Genomic DNA, 23,293 nt, shown 5'->3' with positions numbered 1-23,293 from the left:
ATCCCAGTAATAGAAGACTTATCGGACCAGCTGAGAGGAGCTAAATTTTTTTCAAAAATAGATTTCAGAAATGGATACCACCAGATAAGAATGGCAGAGGAGGATATCCATAAAACGGCCTTTTCTACTCACATGGGCTTATTCGAATACTTGGTCATGTATTTTGGCCTCACCAATGGTCCACCTACATTTCAAGCTCTCGTGAATCTGTTCTTTGGTCTGTTAAAGTTTGTAGTGGTGTTCTTTGATGATATCCTAGTATTCGGTCCATCTATGGCAGAGCACAAGGAGCATTTAATTCGGGTGTTTGATACCCTGCAAGCAAACAAGCTATATGCCAAATTGGAGAAATGTTATTTTGGTCAGACTGAAGTGGGGTATTTGTGTCATATAATCAATCAGGAGGGAGTTGCTACTGACCCTTCTAAAATAAAGGCAATTCAGGACTGGCCAGCTCCTACCAATATCATTGAGTTGAGAAGCTTCTTAGGTTTGAGTGGCTATTACAGAAGATTTATACAGGGTCATGGCATCATGTGTAGACCCTTGTTTCATTGCTTAAAAAAAGATGCATTCCATTGGGACAGTGAACAAGAACAGGCTTTTGCCTTGGTAAAGGAAAAACTCACTAATTCTCATGTCCTAGCATTACCAGATTTCTCCAAACCCTTTATCTAAGAAGTTGATGCTTGTGGATATGGATTGGGAGTTGTGTTAATGCAAGAAGGAAGGACATTTCTTATTTCTGTAAAACAATTGGGCCCAGAGCTATAGCTATGTCCACCTATGATAAGGAAGCCTTAGCTATCATTGAAGCTATAAAAAATGGAAACATTATTTCCTAGCAAATGCATTAGTAATCAGAACAGATCAAGAGAGTCTGAAGTATATCCAAGAGCAAAAGCTAACACAAGGAATTCAGCACAAGCTGCTACTCAAGTTGCTAGGCTATAATTTCACTATTGAATACAAGAAGGGCAAGGAAAACAAAGCAGCTGATGCACTATCCAGAGTCAAGCACTTAGTTTCTATGCTTACTGCTAGCAGTACTACTCCCACTTGGGTAGTAGAGGTGGTTAAGAGCTATAACCAGGATGACAAGATAAAGGAACTTATTGCTCAATGTGTTGTGTACAGGGACAACACTAGTTTTCCTACTCCTTTAGAAATGGTGTCCTTAGATTCAAGAATAAGATTGTGGTAGGGAATACAACTTCTCTGAGAAAGGATATTTTGAAAACATTTCACAGTTCTTTACTCGGGGGGCACTCTGGAGAAAGAGCTACTTATCAAAGGGTGAAGTTAGTGTTTCATTGGCATGAACTAAAGCAAGATGTCATTTCCTTTGTCAAATCTTGCCCTCTGTGCCAAATCAATAAGGGTGAACATTGCCCTTATCCAGGCCTGTTGGAACCACTGCGTGTTCCCGATTTTTCTTGTGCTCATGTGAATATGGATTTTGTGGAAGGCCTTCCTATATGTGAAAACAAGGACCTGATTTTGGTAGTGGTGGGTAGATTTACTAAGTATGCTCACTTCATTGCTATGAAACACTGTGACAAGCCGAGACTGACGTTCCAGAAGATTCCCCTTTTCTTTCCGTTTTTGTCATGTGATTATTTTTATTTGTCGCATCATCATCGCATCATCTGCATTGCATCGGCACTCCGTTGCCGCCAGTTTTCAAAACTGCATCCGTTATTAGTTATCGGTTCTCTCCGTTATCGTCGTTGCCCATTTGAGACCAACCACACACACACGCGTCCGCGACATCGTTAAACTCTGTCGTCGGGTTGTCGTCTCCCTCTCATCCCCGCCTAGCCCCTCTGAACAGTGCACCGACCCTACGCGTAGCCTAGTCCGAAAACCTCCTGGAACCCGAACCCTACGATCATGACCGTTGGGTCCGGATCAACACCGTTTTACCGCAAAACGTCATCGGTTTGTCCATTGGACTCCCTAACCTAATTATCTCGACCATCCGATCTAAATCGGAGGGTCCAGATGAACCTAGCCCTAACCCAGCTATATAAATAGCATCCAACCCTAAATCATAGGCAGTTTGTCCCTCCATCGCCGCCACCTGTTGTCTCCCACCTCGAGATTCCCCAGATCCAACCCCAGCGTTTGACCCCGCGCCTCATCCGCCCGAGCCTGAGCACTCGTGCACCAGCCTCGCGCCTCCCCTGTACCACCACGTCCGATCCCGTCCTCCCGGGCGACCAGCTCCCATCACCCCGCGGCCAGCCCCGAGTGTCGCCCGAGTCCGCTACTCCTCCTCGCGCCCAAAGTTGGACACCGTTGGACGCCCCTCGCCGGAGCACTCGACGCCGGCAACAACCTCCAGCAGGCCCGGCCGCCCCTCTCCTTCCCCATGCTCTCTCCCTCCCTCCAGTTCTTTCTCTCCTTTTCTCTCAACCTCTCCCCTCGTCTCTACAGGAGCAGCACGAGACCACCATGAGCCCGAGATCGAGCTTCTCTCCGCTGTTGGACCCGCATGCCTCACCAAGTCGCGCGCCCGGCCTTCATCCTCATGCTCGAGGTGTAGCACGCGCAGCCGCGAGCCGCCTCTGCTTCGCCCCCTGCGTCGAGTATAGCTACTGCTTGCTCGAACTGCTCGAGCATCAGCAGCCGAACACCGATGGCCAGATCCGGCCTGGTTCCGGCTCAGCCCCTCTCTGCCCAACGCTCCTCCCTCGCGACCCCTCCTTCCTTCTGCTTCCTCCTCGGATCCCTCTCATCTATGCTTCTTTTCTTTATTTCAGGAACAGAGTGAATCATGTTGTTGCAGCCGATGGAGCTCGCCCGTCCCATCACCCTCAAGGCCCCTCGTCCACGGGAATGGATTCCCCATGTCCGGATCCGTTAGCCCCGGGCCCTCTCCGCGTCATCTCGCCATAGCCGCGACCTCTCTGCTTCCCCGATGTGAGCTAGTTCCTGCGTTCTGAAATTCAGTTCCTTCCTAGATCCGTTCTGCCATGTTGACGTTATATTGTGTCGCCTCTAATATCCTACACGAGCACGTTAGTAGCCCAGTTGGCTAGCGCAACGGTTCTGCACCCCAGAGATGCAGGGTTCGAGTCCCACGCGAGCCCCATTATTTTTCTTATGATTTTCGCTTTGCACATCCAAGCGTGTGGGCCAAAAGTTCCCAGTGTCTGCAGCCCACTGCACAGATTCGGCCCATACGTATTTTTTTATTAACCTGCGATTTTATTAATTTCAGAAAAATTGCATGTTGTAAAAGGTCTGTATCTTTTAATCCGTGCATCGGAATGCGACAAGTTATACATGTAAATTGGCTAGAATTTCGCATCGAATAATATTTTCTAACTGTCATGCATATTTAAAACTGTTTAGCATGTTGTGTGCATCGGTTTGTGTGTCATCGTTTTAGACGGTTTAGGTCATAGATATTAAACCGTAGCTCCGTTGGAGATGTTCCATATATGTAAATGGACTAGAACGACGAGTAGAATCATGTGAACCACTTTGTTTTGCTGTTTAACAAACATGAAAGGTGATTAGGACAAATCTGAACAGAATTAGAATGTAACGCGTGGGGTCATCTCGAAGATGTTGTATGTCATTTCCGACCTCATTTAAAATGCCTAGATAGGTAGTTTAATTTGTGGTTCACCCCTTGCCATGTAAACAATATTTTAATATTGTCGTGTTAATAAACGTGGAGTTTCGTCAATACGCAACTCGTTGCATATTGAACTTCGCTTAATGTGTAGTGTTGCGTGATGTGAATTGCCATGACATGTCTTCCATATTTTCAACTGATCATGCATCATATGTGAATTGCGTCATGTCGTGCATGTGTTGTGGTGAATATCTGTGTTGATGCTTGTTTCCGGTTTGCTTCGTCTCGATAGAGTTCCGCAAGCGTGTCGGAATGTGTGGACCCGTTCGACTACATCGGTTCGTCTGCTTCACGGAGTCATTCTTCTCCCAAGCGGGATCTCAGGCAAGATGACCATTTCCCCAGATACCATTACTATCATTGCCATGTTAGTTGTTATCGTTTCTATCGTTATGTCTCGTTGCCTACCACCTGATAAATATCAGCCTCCCAACATTGCCATGAAAACCTTTACCTGTTCACAACCTAGCAAACCACTGTTTGGCTATGTTACCGCTTGCTTACCCATGTGTTAGCGTTGCTAGTTGCAGGTGCAGTTGCTTCCATGTGCTAACATGGGTTCCTTGATATATCACCCTATTAGTTGCTATTACTTTAATGCACCTATATACTTGGTAAAAGGTGGAAGGATCGGCCTTTCTAGCCTGGTGTTTTATTCCACCTTTGCCCCCTTAGTTTCGGCTACCGGTGTTATATTCCATAATTGAGCACTCCTAACACGATCGGGGTTGTTATGGGGACCCCCTTGATCATTCGTTTTAGATTAAAGCTGGTCTGGCAAGGCCCAACATTGGTTCTACATTTGCCCAACATGATAGTTCTGTTAATACTGAAATGCATAGGGAGTTAGCGCTACCCGAGGAGTAATTCTACATAATACTGGGGGGCCAGTGCTGATGGTGTTGGTCCCAAATAGAGCAGCTTATTAACGCTACCCGTGGCAACTCGGAGTTTGGCGTGGTAACCATCGCTCATCTGGTGTGCCTTGAGAACGAGATACGCGGCTCCTATCGGGATTGTAGGCACGTCGAGCGGCCTTGCTGGATTAGTTTTACCTTTGACGAAATATCTTGTGCATCGGGATTCCGGTGATGCTTTGGGTAATCTCAGAGTTGAGGTTTTCCACTAAGGAGTCCGACGAGATCGCGAGCTTCGTGATCGAGGATTTCTATGCTGCTTGTGGTAATTTGTGATGGACTAGTTGGAGCACCCTTGCAGGGTTAAATCTTTCAGAAAGTCGTGTCCGCGGTTATGTGGCAACGTGGAAACTTTGTTTAACACTGGTTCTAGACAACTTGAAGTTAACTGAATTAAAATATGCCAACTGAGTGCGTAACCGTGACTGTATCTTTCGTGAGTTCCTTCTCCGACTGAGGACACGGTGTGGTTATGTCTGACGTAGGTAGGTGTTCAGGATCATTCATTTGATCATTATTAGTTCATGTCCGCTATGCGTAGATCATCCCCCTCTTAATTCTTGTACCCGTAAGTTAGCCACCTCACATATGCTTGCTCGCTTGCTGCAGCCTCACCACTTAACCATAGCTCACCTATTAAGCTTTGCTAGTCTTGATACCTTTGGAAATGAGATTGTTGAGTCCCCTGTGGCTCACAGATTACTACAACACCAGTTGCAGGTACAGGTAAAGGTTACTTGACGCGAGCACGTTGATTGTTCATTTGGAGTTGCTTCTTCTTCTTCTTCATCATCGGTCTAGGATGGGTTCCAGGCCGGCAGCCAGGGATAGCAAGGATGGACGTCGTTCTCTTTTCTCGTTTGTTTTCGTCTGTAGTCGGACCCTGCTCTTCTTCGTGATATTTATGTATTGTACTGTTGTGACTCTAATGTAGCTTGTGGCTAAGCCAATTCTATGTATGTCATCTTTTCAGTACATGTACTCGTAACGATAGCCATTCTTGCGAAACGACGAGATGCGCTTCTATCCCTGACGAGGCCCCCGTGCCAAATTGAGGATATGATCGCATCTTGGGCGTTACAAGTTGGTATCAGAGCCGTACCGACCTAGGAGCCCCCTTGATTGATCGAACTTGGCCGAGTCGAGTCTAGTGAAAAACTACTTTGAGTCTAGTTATATATCGGAGAGTAGGATTCTTTTTCTCCTCTTCTATGCTCTGGTGAGGAATCTTGACGTAATAATTTTAATTCTACTCCTCTTCTCACTCAAAAAAAAATTTAGGATCACGCGGATATTCTTGGAATCTATATGATGTCGATGTGACGGAGTTTTGTCTTGGTGCCTCTTGTCTGAATTGATTTCTTCCAGGGAGTTGAGCTACACGGGATTCTTGAGCACATCGTTATCATTCAGATTTCTTAGTATCTCGGGACGAAGGATGTTTGAAATTTATTCAATACTAGTAGTGGCGAGAGGAGTCCGGCTTCCCCAGTACTGGTGCACAGAGTTCTGGATGTATCGTCATACTTTGTATCGTTGTGATTACGAGTGTCCGAAATAGATGAAGTTCCGAGACTCTGGTTATGTGTTGACAGATGTCATACACTGGACGGGTTAGTATAGGAGTTGTGTGATATATTACTCCTTGAATCCGTGGACCAGATTGCATCACCAGAAATTTCGGGAGTTCTTAGGTGGGAATTCAAGTAGTTACTTATAGGACAATCTTCCAACAAATGCATGATGTTAGGTTGGGGTTCGACATCTAGTGGATTCGTTTGTTCACGGTCGACTTACAACGGTTCTCGTTGTGTCTTAAAGAGTCCTTGTAACTTGCTACAACTCGGGGACGTTTCGTATGTCGTGTGCACTGCCTTGCACAGGATGCCTACTGTAAGGATCGAGCCCGTGCGATCCCGTCCACGAAAATATCGGACGAAATCTCTCTCATGAATTTGTGCTGGCTTGTTTCGTAAGCCTCATCCTTTGTTTTGTTGGAGTATGGTAATTCAAGTTGCTTCGATGTCAAATGGTGATTTCATATCTTTTCTAAGACGTGTTCTCATATTCTTATGAGGATGCAAATTCTTTGCTCAATCAAGTTCTGTTATTAATTCTTGTCAACCGGAGTTGTCATATCAATTCTTTTTCAACCGGTGTGCTTCTCTTCAAGTGAATTATATCCTGTCCAATTTTGCAAGATCAATCTCTCAATTCTTCCGGAGTTCATCTCATATGTCCCAAGTTGTCTTTGTTTCCCCGCCCGCCCACCCTTTTCTTGAGTGATTCAATTATCTTCCAAGTGTCTTCTTTTAATTGTTGCTTCCGCAATCTTTTCCTTTTCTTTCTTATTCGGTGATTCATTTGGAAGACTCTCAGGAGATTCGTGTTCATCTGTATTCAATCATGTTATCTTTTCCGGTGAATTCCATTCAGTTGTCTGTGTTCATCATATCATTTTTATCCTTTAAAATCTTTCCCATGTTAAAATTCTTGTCAAGTCTTCTTATGGTCATTTCTCTCTTTCCTATCCGGAGTGTTGAAGTTATCTCAGAAAGTTTCTTGTTTTCAATTCTTTAATTATTTCAAGGTGCTCAACCTCAGCTAGTTTTCATTTGTACCGGTGCAATATATCTCTTCTGAGCAATATTTTCAACGGTGGTTTCTTTGAGTGGGCCCATAACCCACAGGTTTTTTCCGAGGATCTTATCTGGCTCCTGCAATCTTTCTGATGCTCTCTAATTCTTTTCAACTATGACGTAAGTATGAATTTCATCAGTCATATCCCTTCTTCAAGATCAATTTGAATTAATTCTCATATTTGGCTCAACCTTTCATTCTTCATTATTCCAGAGTATCTCAGTTATTCTTGGTGGTGTTCTCCTCATCATTTTCAACTTGGAAGACCGAAGGGGTGTTTCTCTCAAATCTTGGTCCATTCTCTTGGAGATTCAGCTTTCAGCGTTGTGACATCATCTTGAATTGTTCCCAATCATGAGTGATTCATTTCTTGCTATCAGGTGCATTTTTGAATAGTTTTCATTCTCGATCCTCCGAAGGCCATCATTTTAGAAGATTCTTCGTTCTCAGCTTTTAGCTTTCATCCTCAAATTCTTCTCAATTGTTGTCTCTTCGTTCGTCTCTCAGTTATTCCGGTGCCTTGTTCTAGTTTTCTCTCAGGTGGATCATGATCTCTTCATTCTCATGTGTCTCCAAGCATTCTTGGTATCCATTTCACTTCCATTCTTACCGGTGCTTCGTTGCAGACTTCTTCAAGTTTGTGCTCATATATCTCCTCAATCACTTCTAGAAGAATAAGTGGTATGCTAAATCCGTTGCTTGTCATCAATTAGACTTGATGAAGGATAAGCTTAACATAATTCTTATTCTTGTTCATAGTGATTTGAATTCTTTCTCCGGAGTGGCTCATGATATCAATTCTTTGTCTCAAGATGTTCTTCAAGGTTCTTGTAGTAGTAATTCTCATCTTCTTCTTCGTTCCCTCTTTCCAAGATTTAGTTTATATTCCCTTGTTCCAGAGTTGTGGTGATGTTGCTCATCTGGGTCAATCATGTTGCTCTATCAAGATCATGGTGTTCCCTTGTTCTATTTAGTTGTTTGTTATGAATCTTGTCTAATTCTCCCATCTTATCGAATTTTTGTCCCTTTTTCCTACCGAAGTGCTGCCGAAAATTTCCGTGAATTCTTGCTTGTTTCTCATATCATTCCTCCTATCTTTGCAACCTTCAAGGATCGTTGGTTTCACTCGTTTGTCAAAGATGCGACTAAGTTTTACCTCTTCTTTCTCATCCTCTTCCCCGTTCATTCTTGGATCTCGAGTCGAGATCCTCTTGTCGTGCACGAGAGTTGTGACAACCCGAGACCGACGTTCCAGAAGATTCCCCTTTTCTTTCTGTTTTCGTCGTGTGATTATTTTTATTTGTCGCATCATCATCGCATCATTCGCATCATCTGCATTGCATGTGCACTCCGTTGCCGCCAGTTTTCAAAACTGCATCCGTTATTAGTTGTCGGTTCTCTTAGTTATCGTCGTTGCCCATTTGAGACCAACCACACACACGCGCGCCCGCGACATCGTTAAACTCTGTCGTCGGGTTGCCGTTTCCCTCTCATCCCCGCCTAGCTCCTCTGCACAGTGCACCGACCCTATGCGCAGCCTAGTCTGAAAACCTCCTAGAACCCGAACCCTACGATCATGACCGTTGGGTCCGGATCAACAACGTTTTACCACAAAACGTCATCGGTTTGTCCATTGGACTCCCTAACCTCATTATCTCGACCATCCGATCTAAATCGGAGGGTCCAGATAAACCTAGCCCTAACCCAGCTATATAAATAGCATCCAACCCTAAATCATAGGTAGTTTGTCCCTCCACCGCCGCCACCTGCTATCTCCCACCTCGGGATTCCCCATATCCAACCCTAGCGTTTGACCCCGCGCCTCATCCGCCCGAGCCTGAGCGCTCGTGCACCAGCCTCGCGCCTCCCCTGTACCACCACGTCCGAGCCCGTCCTCCCGGGCGACCAGCTCCCATCGCCCCGCGGCCAGCCCCGAGTGTCGCCCGAGTCCGCTCCTGCTCCTCGCGCCCAAAGTTGGACGCCGTTGGACGCCCCTCGCCGGAGCACTCGACGCCGGCAACGACCTCCAGCAGGCCCGGCCGCCCCTCTCCTTCCCCATGCTCTCTCCCTCCCTCCAGTTCTTTCTCTCCTTTTCTCTCAACCTCTCTCCTTGTCTCTACAGGAGCAGCAGGAGACCACCATGAGCCCGAGATCGAGCTTCTCTCCACCGTTGGACCCGCATGCCTCACCAAGTCGCGCGCCCAGCCTTCATCCCCATGCTCGAGGTGCAGCACGCGCAGCCGCGACCCGCCTTTGCTTCGCCCCCTGCGTCGAGTAGAGCTACTGCTTGCTCGAACTGCTCGAGCATCAGCAGCCGAACACCGATGGCCAGATCCGGCCTGGTTCCGGCTCACCCCCTCTCTGCCCAGCGCTCCTCCCTCGCGACCCCTCCTTCCTTTTGCTTCCTCCTCGGATCCCTCTCATTTATGCTTCTTTTCTTTCTTTCGGGAATAGAGTGAATCATGTTGTTGCTGCCGATGGAGCTCGCCCGTCCCATCACCCTCAAGGCCCCTCGTCCACGGGGATGGATTCCCCATGTCCGGGTCCGTCAGCCCCGGGCCCTCTTCGCGTCATCTCGCCATAGCCGCGACCTCTGTGTTTCCTCGATGTGAGCCAGTTCCTGTGTTCTGAAATTCAGTTCCTTCCTAGATCCGTTCTCCATGTTGACGTTATATTTGTGTTGCCTCTAATATCCTACACGAGCACGTTAGTAGCCCAGTTGGCTAGCGCAACAGTTCTGCACCCCAAAGATGCAGGGTTCGAGTCCCATCCGAGCCCCATTATTTTGCTTATGATTTTCGTTTTGCACACCCAAGCGCGTGGGCCGAAAGCTCCCAGTGTCTGCAGCCCAGTGCACAGATTTGGCCCATACGTATTTTTTATTAACCTGCGATTTTATTAATTTTAGAAAAATGCATGTTTTAAAAGGCTTGTATCTTTTAATCCATGCGTCGGATTGTGACAAGTTATAATATGTAACTTGGCTAGAATTTCGCGTAGAATAATATTTTCTAACTCTCGTGCATATTTAAAACTGTTTAGCATGTTGTGTGCATCGATTTGTGTGTCATCGTGTTAAACGGTTTAGGTCATACATATTAAACCGTAGCTCCGTTGGAGATGTTCCATTTATGTAAATGGACTAGAACGACGAGTAGAATCATGTGAACCACTTTGTTTTGCTGTTCAACAAACATAAAAGGTGATTAGGAAAAATCTGGACAGAATTAGAATGTAACGCGTGGGGTCATCTCAGAGATGCTATATGTCATTTCCGACCTCATTTAAAATGCCTAGATAGGTAGTTTAATTTGTGGTTCACCCCTTGCCATGTTAACAACATTTTAATATTGTCGTGTTAATAAACGTGAAGTTTCGTCAATACGCAACTTGTTGCATACTGAACTTTGCTTAATGTGTAGTGTTGCGTGATGTGAATTGCCATGCCATGTCTGGCATATTTTCAACTGATCATGCATCATATGTGAATTGCATCATGTCGTGCATGTGCTGTGGTGAATATACGTGTTGATGCTTGTTTCGGTTTGCTTCGTCTCGATAGAGTTCCGCAAGCGTGTCGGAATATGAGGACCCGTTCGACTACATCGGTTCGTCTGCTTCACGGAGTCATTCTTCTTCCAAGCAGGATCTCAGGCAAGATGACCATTTCCCCAGATACCATTACTATCATTGCCATGCTAGTTGTTACCGTTTCTATCGTTATGTCTCGTTGCCTACCACCTGTTAAATATCAGCCTCCCAACATTGCCATGAAAACCTTAACATGTTCACAACCTAGCAAGCCACTGTTTGGCTATGTTACCGCTTGCTTACCCATGTGTTAGCGTTGCTAGTTGCAGGTGCATTTGCTTCCATGTGCTAACATGGGTTCCTTGATATATCAGCCTATTAGTTGCTATTAGTTTAATGCACCTATATACTTGGTAAAAGGTGGAAGGCTCGGCCTTTCTAGCATGGTGTTTTGTTCCACCTTTGCCCCCTTAGTTTCGGCTACCGGTGTTATATTCCATAATTGAGCGATCCTAACACGATCGGGGTTGTTATGGGGACCCCCTTGATAATTCGTTTTAGATTAAAGCTGGTCTGGCAAGGCCCAACATTGGTTCTACATTTGCCCAACATAATAGTTCTGTTAATACTGAAATGCATAGGGAGTTAGCGCTATCCAATGAGTAATTCTACATAATACAGGGGGGCCAGTGCTGATGCTGTTGGTCCCAAACAGAGCAGCTTATTAACGCTACTCGGGGCAACTCGGGAGTTTGGCGTGGTAACCATCGCTCATCCGGTGTGCCCTGTGAACGAGATACGCGGCTCCTATCGGGATTGTCAGCACGTCGGGCGGCCTTGCTGGATTAGTTTTACCTTTGACGAAATATCTTGTGCATCGGGATTCCGGTGATGCTTTGGGTAATCTCAGAGTTGAGGTTTTCCACTAAGGAGTCCGACGAGATCGCGAGCTTTGTGATCGAGGGTTTCTATGCGGCTTGTGGTAATTTGTGATGGACTAGTTGAAGCACCCCTGTAGGGTTAAATCTTTCGGAAAGTCGTGCCCGCGGTTATGTGGCAACGTGGAAACTTTGTTTAACACTGGTTCTAGACAACTTGAAGTTAACTTAATTAAAATATGCCAACTGAGTGCGTAACCGTGACTGTCTCTTTTGTGAGTTCCTTCTCCAATTGAGGACACAGTGGGGTTATGTGTGACGTAGGTAGGTGTTCAGGATCATTCATTTGATCATTATTAGTTAACGTCCGCTATGCGTAGATCATCCCCCTCTTTATTCTTGTACTCGTAAGTTAGCCACCTCACATATGCTTAGTCGCTTGTTGCAGCCTCATCACTTAACCATACCTCACCTATTAAGCTTTGCTAGTCTTGATACCTTTGGAAATGAGATTGCTGAGTCCCCTGTGGATCACATATTACTACAACACCAGTTGCAGGTACAGGTAAAGGTTACTTGACGCGAGCGCGTTGATTGTTCATTTTGAGTTGCTTCTTCTTCTTCTTCATCGATCTAGGATGGGTTCCAGGCCGGCAGCATGGGATAGCAAGGATGGACGTCGTTCTCTTTTCTCGTTTGTTTTCGTCCGTAGTCGGACCCTGCTCTTCTTCGTGATATATATGTATTGTATTGTTGTGACTCTGATGTAGCGTGTGGCGAGTGTAAGCCAATTCTATGTATCTCATCTTTTCAATACATGTACTTGTAACGATATCCATTCTTGCGAAACGACGAGATGCGCTTCTATCCCTAACGAGGCCCCCGTGCCAAATTGAGGATAGGATCACATCTTGGGCATTACAAACACCCTATATCAGTGGAATCTGTGGCAAGGGTTTTCTCTGATACAGTATTCAAATTGCATGGGATGCGAGTGGTAATTGTCACTGACAGAGACAAAAAATTTACTAGCAACTTATGGCAGGAGTTGTTCAAATCACTAAAGATCAAGCTGCACATGAGCACCAGCTATCATCCCGAATCCGATGGACAAATTGAAAGGGTGAACCAATGTTAGTGAACTACCTGAGATGTATGTGCTTTCAGCAGCCAAAGAAATGGCATGGATGGTTGGCATTAGCTGAGTGGTGGTACAACACTAGCTTCGAGACCTCATTGCAAATGGACCCTTTTCAACCTTTATATGGTTTTCCTCCTCCCATGGTAGCCGAGTCAGCTTTACGTGATACTATCTATGAGGATATTGATAATCTACTTCAAAACAAAGAACTAGCACTGGAAGTGATTAAGCAAAATCTCATCAAGGCTCAAGCTAGAATGAAATGGTATGCTGACAAGAAGAGGGAAGAAAGAGAATTTGTGGTTGGAGATATGGTCTACTTGAAGCTGCAGCCTTTGACACACACTTCCCTCAGTCTACACATGCACCTAAAGCTGCACTCCAAGTTTTGTGGCCTTTCCGAGTTCTTCAAAAAATTGGTCTTCATGCTTACAAAATATTGTTGCCGGAAGGTTGCAAATTACACAGTACATTCCATGTTAGTCAGCTCAAGAAACACACTGGGCCATCTGTGGTACCTTCCAATAATCTTCCCTTAGTGGGTCCGGATGGGTTGATCAAGATGGAATCGGAGGCAATCCTCGAAAGAAAACTGATTCCCAGAGTTCAAGGCAACATAAGCATTCTCTTGGTCAGATGGTTGATCAAATGGGTCAACATGCCAGTGGAAGAAGCTACCTGGGAAGATTCAGCTTTCATTCAAAAGGTTTTTCCTTCCTTTGTAGCTTGAGGGCAAGTTGCCGCTTATTGGGGAGGTATTGTCAGGCTACGGTAATCTGAAGGTGTGTAGTCCCATGTTCGTGCGTGCCTGAAGCTACATGAAGCATCGATCTGCCATCTGACGGCTCACATTGCGTGATAACGGTTCGCCGCTGATGGTGGTCAAGAGCCTTCGATGCAGCCTTCAACGGTCCAGATGGGAAGCCGCGCCGTTGTTGTTTTTCCGAAAAGCAACACTTGCTTACTTTATCATTTCTTTGCTTTATTCGTGTAGTGGTCTTTAAAGCCAGATCTCTCACTCCATTTGGGTATGCGAATTGTAATTGGGTAAAACCCTAAGCCGCCTGTGGCGAGCAATGCTACCTTTCCCCTTTTGCTAAGCAATATAAACCATAGCTCAAGCTCCTTCCACTCTCTATGATTCTTGCTTAAATTCAATAGATGTCTTGCTAGTTCCTGACATGTTGGGTGGTCGCTCTCGCGGGCGTCTATGTTGGAGAATCATCACTGATGAGTTGCAGGCCGGAAAGCGACGCGGCCACGGCCAGGCGGGGACGCCGGCGTCGAGGCCACAACGTCGACAGGCGCGGCGCACGGCCGGGCGTGAGGCACGGCGCGACTCAGGCGGCGCTCGGGCGGCCAGACGCGAGGAGTGTGGCGGCGCACGGCCGGGCGCCGGCGGGCGCCGGCGAGCGCAGCGCGACGCAAGGGCAAGGCCTCGGCGCGGGTGGGCACGGCCTTGGCACGACCACCTCCACTCACTCTGTGCAGCGACATCCTCAGCCGAGCGACCCGGGCACTCAAAGAAACGGCGTCTTCTAGCGCTACCTTCCACGAGCACCCTCGATCCAGCGAGAGCACGTGGAACGGGCTAGGCGCGATGCTATGCTTCGGGCTTTTCTTCCCTTCTTTCTGTTTTCCGGCGACATCACCGACGTGATTTTTCTACTCTCTCGGTAGATATATGTGCTCATAATGTGTTTGAGATCGAAACTCAATATATTAATGATGACAAGTTACATATAGTCCACGAATGGACGCATCCAGAGGGACACGACGGTTATAATAGTTACATCTTTGTATGGTGATTTGGTAAGTGTAATTAACACCTGTTAATTAAGTCTTAACACATCCCAAGAAATTCTCACCTAACATACTATTTTTCTGCTATCTACTCTTTTTCTGCTATGTAATACATCGACATGCAAAGCTTTTGCTTGTTTGCAAGAAAGAGTCATGTCAAGGCATGGAGGGGGTGGCACACTCTATGTCTTCCTTTCTTATGGCATGTACAATGATAATACTCCTTCCGTTCCATTTTTCTTTATTTTAAACGATTTTGCCCCTGCTTTTGGCACATAGGACAGGTTCCAGTCGATTGACTGGACTAGCCCAACGCCTCGGCTCTCGCGCCCTCTATCCAGTCTACATCCATCTCCATGTGCACTGCATGCATGCAAATTCACATTAACAGTACACATGTAGTGCCCAGCTCAGGATGTGTTCAAGCGCATGGACGCCACTGTCGTCCGGGAGCATGCCACCTCCTGTGAGCATGCTGCCCCTTACCAGTCGGAACACGCCGTCTCCTGCGACTGCGCTGCCCTCTGCCAACGGGAGCATGCATGCCGCTGCCTGCGAGTGCGCTACCCTCCGCGAGCCGGAGCATGCCACAGTCCGCGAGCATGTGTTGCCCTCTGTCAACCGGAGCTTGTCGTCGTCCGCGAGCGTGCCTCCATCCATCCATCCAAGAGCATGCCGTCGTCCGTGAGCCTGCTGCCCTTTACGAGCCAGAGCACGCTGTCGTTCGCGAGCAAACCTCCGTCCGCGGGCATGCTTCCATCCACCAGCACACCACCGTCCGCGGGCGTGCTTCCATCCACTAGCACGCCACCGTCCGCGGGCGTGCTTCCATCCACTAGCACAACACCATCCACGAGGTTGAAGGCAAGGAGATAGGAAAGCAAAGAGCAGGACCGCGCGAGATTGGAGAAGATGGGAAAGGTCTTTGGAGGAAAGAAAGAGAGGAGAGTTATTGCACACTGATGCCGAAGTGGAAGGGGAGGGGTAAAGGTGGAAAGTGTTAGAGTAAAACGAGATTGAATGTAAGTGAATGGACGATTAGTCCTGATTTCTATTGATTCTCAAGTTTATATACATATGGAAGAGGTGCGAAGAAGAGGTGCCTGTTCGGAGGCATCCCTCCAGAACAGGTGCCTGTTGGCAATGGAGAGAGAGAGGAGACACGATTATTCGGGTTGGACACATCCCTTGAATTAATATACTAATTAATTTCTAACACTCCCCCTTGTACAACACCGCTCCTTGAATGTTTCATCGTTGAAAGCTTCTTGCATATAGATCTTCCATCTTGAGAAATCTTCCAGATAATCTTGAGAGTCTCCCCCAAAAACCCTGTCGGAAAAATATGAGGAGAATAGAGTAGATATGTTGCTAAAACTCCTTTAAACCGAGTGGGGAAAAATAAGGAGAAAATGATGCAACATATGATGATTATTGTCTCTTGATAACTCATATGAGAAAAACCTTTGAAGAAGGAGAAAACTCATTGATAAGTTTAGAGAACAATTAATATGTCTTGAGTACTTCCTTTAAAAACCCTGGTAGGGAAAATAAGAAGTATGACATATGATCTTTGAGAAGATATTGCCTCACTAAAAACCATTATGAGAAACTTGAGATAAAACTCATAAGGGAAAAGAGTACAATCATACATGCCATTGAAAACTCCTTTAAAACCCAGTGGGAAAAATACAAGGAGAAAATGATATGGCATATAAAGACACTTGTGTTTATATTGTCTCATTAAAAACTTTTTATGAGAAACCAATAGGGAAAACTCATCAAGGTAAAAAGAGTACAATATATGCGATCTGATGATTGTTAATAGGTTATATTTGGGAGATTACTCCCCCTGAACTTTGCAAATATGAAGGATGTCTCATACCAATTCCATTGACATGAACATGAGATTGTGTATAATCTGTTGGATTATAATAGTATTTTGTTTGCAAATTATTTCCTCACTTTTATATAATCCATGAGGATAAGTAATTTCCGAGCAATGTGATTTATGATATTGCTCTTCATATAACCTATAGGTATTGAGTAACACAAGTGGAAGTACCTTGATAAATCAAGTTATGTGATTCTTATGAATCTCAACCACATGATTTTGAGTGTGGTTAACCATTCTACTAAGTTATGCATATTTTGCAATCCCTATAGATAAAGCAATTATGTTAGAATGATAAGTGGAAATAACCATTAAAATCCATTTATATGACTTCCATGTGAAGGCTATTCCAGCAAATTCAGTCATTGATATGGCATCGTTGGGATCAAATAAAGAGCCAATATCATTACATCATATCATGGTCATATCTTCTATTTACTGATGGAAATATTGAAGATTTACTGTAATGTTCAGATATAAGATGATAGTACTTATATCAACCATATACCTTTTGTTTGAGGTTACACTCCGAATAAAGATAGCAAATACAGTGTCAGGCCTGACGTAGTTTGCAAGTATATGAGTGCTTTGGCAGTAGTGAGATATAGAACTTCAGGTCCTAGTACCACTTCATTATCACCCCTAGGTATGAATGGATTTGTACCTTGTCAAAGGTAGTATGACCATACATGTCTTTTGTTGATATGATATATCCAAATTGAACTTCTCGTATATGTTTGGATATATGTAGACTGATATGTATTCTTGAGATAATGCTCAAGTTGTAAACTTAAGCTAAATTTGGTTGAATCCAAATTTTCCGTCTTGAGATGATTTTATGTATGTTTAGGTCTTGTAGAGACATTGATGATGAAATCATCATATACACTGAGGTGGTGTAAAGAAATAAAATTTTGGTATTCCTTTATTAACACATAAACAATCATCATCCTTTGAGTAATCCTCTGAAGAAGGAACTCGTCTAGTCGGTAGTACCATATGATTCACGACTATTTCTAGTCATAGAGTGACTTCTGAAATTTTACACAAATATGTTGCGATTTATTTTGGATTCGGAATTGTAAGCCCTTCAGGGACTTTAATATATATTTCTGAAATGAGTGACTCATATGAGTATGTAGTCACTTCATCCATCAACTGCATGGATAATATTATGTGTACTGCCAATGGTATTTATTATCGAAACATAGTTCCACTCATACCAAGAAGGTATGTTACATCATAATTTGATGTCGGGTCTCTGCGTGAACCCTTTTGCTACAAGCCTCGCTTTCTCACCACCTCATTGACTTTGTCTATGAATGAGAAGTTTTTAGTATTACATATGGAAGATACTTATGAGGAGTAGGTATTACTGTGATAAATACCACTCGTTTATAGAGCGAGTGCTATTCTTCATTACTTGCTTCCTTTTATGTGAACCAATATGAGTACAAGAGGCACTCTACCATGGATTTTGGTTCAGGGCCCAAAAGATTTTAGCAATTTTCAGAAGAAATATATGTCGACAAATGTAGACTTATGTTATATGATTCTGGAGGAATCAATGAAATTTGTGGAAATGTATTTATTCCTTTTAACTCCTTGTGATTTCCTACAACAATGGAGTCAAGGTGTTTCGATGTCCCGACACGAAAACATTTGTGCACATTTCTGTCGAGCTTTGGATGATGAGTATCCAGTGAGGTGTTCTTTCAACTTGATGTTGAATTACATTTACTGGTTGAGGATTTGATTTCCTCTATTTCCGCGGAACCATATGCGAGATTATATCTCGTGTGGTAAGATTTCTCCCCCCTTGCTCTCATTTCGGGAGAAGAATGGTTTATCAGGTACCTCCACTCTTTCTGACACTTTACTGCAGGAATATAATTGCGTAATACCTTTGTCATCAGTAAATGTATGTGGCAGATTTGCAATGTGTTGCAAATATGTGATTCTAAACTTTGTGTTCAGATTCTTTGAGTACATGGATATAAGGACTGAATGTGAATAATATTTCCAATTTATTTCTTGGCATTCTCTGTGGTACTTATCTCCCCCTAATGCCAAAAATGTCCTTATTGCTGATGCAATCAGCATACGGGCTATGAATAATTTTGATTGACGGATAAAATTTTTATTCCTCACATAGATCCCTTTTTTTGTGAGAGCCCATTGATGTATGCTGGAGTGGTGATATCGGTACGTAACCGAATTATCGCAGATAGGAAATACTTTGTTGATTTCCACGTGATTACTACAAGGGGAAAGTAGTATGTTATGTAGTTGGTATGATTTATATCATACTTCCAGTGTGTAATGCCGTATTTGTTTAGCATGAGGCTAGTAAATTATGATTCTATAAGTTTGGTCATATTATTAGTTTCATTATCTTTGATAAGATATTGAACTAAACCATTATGTGTATGTACATAAAGTATTATGTATAATCAGACATTGCTTGTGGAATGAGTTCAACGAAGTTGTCCATTCGAATGGATTTATCCCTTGTTTAGGATAACTTGCTCTTACTTTGAGAATTTGAGCAATTAATTTAGTTATATAATTCATGGTTTGTGTGACAAGAGACACAGTGAAAATTATTTTATAAATGTTTTCACGAGTACCATGAAGTATCTATATAATACCACATAATGGTTGAGTAATCCACATATCTTCTGAATTTGTTAAAGGAAGAATGAGTTGCTCATTTAGAATTGTAAGGTGAGAGTGCCTTAAATTAATTTCCCCTATCACACATGTGGTGCACATAAAATCTGATGATTTGGGAAATTTTGCAACTTGTTAAATTGTGACCAATAGAATTGTCCATAATTTCCTAATCAACCCCAAACTAGGATTGTAAGGCTTATAACCAAATATTTTGTAAGATTTAGAAAATTATTTTGTACGCAACAAAACTAAGTATGAATTGATTCATACATTCAAAATTTATCAAACATGATGTCCAAGAAATAGGATGTTGGACATTATACTACATGTAGTAGTACAACTATAGGCAAACAATATTTTGGGAATAATCGGGATATTACATGAGGTCTCCAATATTACGGAAAAAATGAGTTATGCAAACATACCATAGGCACAAACGAATTGATCATTCTTTTATTGCACTATATTTTTGGTTCTCCTTCTGATGAAGATTCGAGAGCATCATTTACCAGAATAGTTTCTGATCGTATGTTTGCAAATTTTCAAATACCACAATGAACTTATTTGCCTTTTAATAAACTCATGGTGTGGTTTGACCATATGTTTGAGGGTTTGGTAATCATAGGTACGATATTCATGTAACCACACATTTGACAAACTTGAGAGTTGTCTTTGTGATCATTTGAAAATGATCAATTCCCAATTAAAAGGTAATTCTTACATCGATTGTCTTTAGCCTCCACTTTACTTTGGATTCCTCACGGTTCTATTTTGTGAACAGTGACTTGCTAATCAATACTAGCAAATATTTGAAATAATGGTATAGCACCCGTTGGATGAATATGATGATTTTGAGAAATAATATGTTTCTTTACCATGAAAATGGTAATGCCATCATAAGAAGATGTAAAGTGCATCAAGGGCTTTTCAACCCGATCTGCATATGAAAATGTCAGATCATGAGATCTCAACTTCAAGTTGATTTTATAATTACCAAAACTGTAAGTTGCGATAGACTTGAGGCCTTGAAAAATTATTGGGTGATCATTCTAAATGTGCTCATGGCAGCATGTTTCTCTTACGGGAAATATTCAAGGTTAATAAATATTCATCCATTATGTACTTAGTTTGATAACCAAGTGAAGTTGGTGACATATAAAATGCATATGTCCATCAATAAAATAGCCATGTGTTACATGAAACGATCATGCATTGTTTAACTTACTTCTTAGAGTAAAATAAAAATATATGGATGAAATGATCTTGTTGAGCACAATCCGTCAAGGTGATGCTTGGTGAACATGGGGTGTAAACCTCCAATATAGTGCATGCGATGAAATCATTGCTAATGTTTTGGGCCTCATTCGTGATAAAAAGTGTGACTTTAGAGTCACGGCCAGAAACATAGACTTTGCAATTTTAACATTGCTTTGTCACTATGAAAATAACAACCACAATGTGATGTGAATCTTGCAATAGTGTTTGAGACACTCGCTACAAATTATGGCATCCATCTTGATGGATGACAATATAATTAGAAATAGTGACGTAGGCTCTATTGCCATGCATTTTACGAATGTAGTAAAAGGTAATCACACGTATATGCAAATATTTTCATAGTTTTCTATGACATATTCAAGCAAAATGTGCAAGAACAATATTTACTATAAGAGTAAAATATTTTAGTGAACAACAACAATAAATGCTTCGGAGGAGCAAATACTAGTACGGCTGATGCCTTATAGCCATATGTTACCTCTATGGGTAAACTAGAGATAATTAATTTACCTACAGTAAATTAAAGACCATCATGGTTGATGTTGTAATGAATTTAGCAAAATTAATGGGTATTTCAAGGATTGATCTTGAAACCATTAATGTGAATCTCAAATTGCTAAATATGACACCTTGAAGATAATCTCCAAAATGGTATAATCTGATGAAGTCAGTAGACTCACTCGAAATGCCTTATGTCATGACTTAGTAAAATGTGTGGGAGAGCACTTTGTAAAACAATCATAATGTCGAAACGACAAAATGTAGGCTTTATCAATAGTGGTGATAATCTGTAAAGCAGTAGATCTACACACTACCTTGTGACCCCAAAACATCAATTTGAAAAACAGCACTTAGAATTTCGCATATCAATTCTTGTTTGTATCAAGCCAAAGGCTCGATTAAGATGAATTGATATTTATTTGCAAATAAATGTATTAATCTCAACATGTAGTGAAAATGGAGATACATACATTCTGGAATACATCGTACTCAACAGAAATACACTACTATTGCAATGAATAGTAATGATGTTGCAAACTTGATGTTCAAGTGAAAACTTGAAGTGTATAGATCTCAAATTGAATGAGATGATCTTGTATCAAGTTGTAAGATAATTCAACAAAGTAAATTAATATTTTGCGAGAGAAAATTAATCTCAATCGCAATGAGATTATCTTACGAGGAAAAATATATTTTCTCGATCGCAAAGCAATATTGTTGTGCGAGAAAATTTAATCTCGATCGCCAAAAACATGTTCTAGAGAATGTGGTAAACACATTGAACATGTCAAGTATAAGCATACACATATTTCTGGAATTGTAAAACTCAACAGAAAATGTGTTGAAAATGCAAAGTTCAAGGAGTCAGATGACTCTATTGTAAAAAAAAAAGTAAAGCGTAGAACTAAACTGCAAAGATTCGTAAACCTGAGGATCGAATCAGAACTTACTTGAACCCATTTAGCATTAAGATAAAGTTTTAGGACTAAATCCAGGAATGGCTGAAAGGATAAGATGCCCTTTCTTCCTCCTGTGTGGCCATCCCGTAACTGTCGCCTCAGCAGCCACGGCCTGGAGCGGGCCGGGAGCCGGGAGCGGGCAGCCACGGCACAGGCGGCTGCGGCCACGACCTTGAGAGGGCCGGGCGCGGCCATGGCCTCGCACGGGCGGCGGACGGGCAGTGCAGCGCGGGCGGCTGCAACCACGACCTCGAGCGAGCCGGGCGCGGCCATTGCCTGGCGCAGGCACGAGCACGGCGGCCAGTCGAGGCGACGGCCGGCGGCAGGGACGAAGCCGCTGGAGCCGGCGAATTGGTCCAGCAGGAACTGAAGCCACGTGATTCCACTTGCCATGGATTCCTTCGTCCGCCGTCCAGCGTCAAGGCAAGATTATGTTCCTGGTAAAACAATTTTCTGTAGCCATGATGAAAATTGGAAAAGTAGCACCTTGTTTCTTTGTAGCGATTAGATGAAATTGGTACGCGAGTTGGCATGGTGCTTGACTCGAGTCTCTGGTTCTCTTCTTCGTACTCTGTCTTGCCATGAACAGGTCGTCCGATACGGAGCAGCGCGCTGTGCCGTGAACGGCTGGACAGGGGCATGGCCTCGAGTGCCGCCGATCTGCACGTATGCAAAAGGAGGGCCGCATCGACCACCACAGAGCAACTCTGAGGGCGCGTGCAGTCATCAGCCTTTCGCCGTTCCTGCTCATTCCGTGTCACGCGCTCTGCCAGGAACGTGTTGATAACGTGTTAGAGTAAAACAAGATTGAATGAAAATGAATGTACGATTAGCCCTGATTTCTATTGATTCTCAAATTTATATACATCTAAAAGAGGTGCGAAAGAAGAGGTGCCTGTTCGGAGGCATCCCTTCAGAACAGGTGCCTGTTGGCAATGAAAGAGAGAAGACACGACTATTCGGTTTGGACACATCCCTTGAATTAATATACTAATTAATTTCTAACAGAAAGAATAGCAAAAAGCTGCCAACGCGCAGACCATTGCGGGGAAAACAGAATTTTCTTAGGCGCAAACAAAAAGGTTCGGTGGGAGTATCTTATGATTGCCACATAGGACAAATATTGAGGTGAAAGAAAAGAAACATAAAAAAGTGATTTTCTTTTCTTAGATAAGAGAAAGATTTCTTAGCAATAATATGTGTCACTGTATATTTAAAGATATCTAGCTACACATCATTTGTATTGTCGTCGCTTAGTTACATGGTAAACTTGAGATAATATTATTTTATCAACCATTGTACATTATCCTTACTACCCTTACTGCTTACAGCAGAACGTAACTAACCAGCTGATATGGAAACGTTGTCTTCCAATGATGGTGTTTTATTTGCCAAAGACACAATCTTTCACGCAAGCGGCTTTGGA

The 23,293-nt window shown here is 43.3% G+C and overlaps 1 protein-coding gene across 1 annotated transcript; it reads left to right on the top strand.

Annotated features, from left to right (window-relative positions):
- Window positions 1-21,741: 21,741 nt before the first annotated feature.
- Window positions 21,742-22,414, top strand: LOC123407373. Its single transcript, XM_045100494.1, has one exon. It carries the CDS (start codon window positions 21,923-21,925, stop codon window positions 22,235-22,237), a length of 315 nt encoding a protein of 104 aa, XP_044956429.1. The 5' UTR covers window positions 21,742-21,922; the 3' UTR covers window positions 22,238-22,414.
- Window positions 22,415-23,293: the final 879 nt, after the last annotated feature.

Source organism: Hordeum vulgare, chromosome 7H (assembly GCF_904849725.1).
Source record: "Hordeum vulgare subsp. vulgare chromosome 7H, MorexV3_pseudomolecules_assembly, whole genome shotgun sequence".
NCBI classification, from domain to species: Eukaryota; Viridiplantae; Streptophyta; class Magnoliopsida; order Poales; family Poaceae; genus Hordeum; species Hordeum vulgare.
This window is presented reverse-complemented; position numbering and strand designations above follow the sequence as displayed.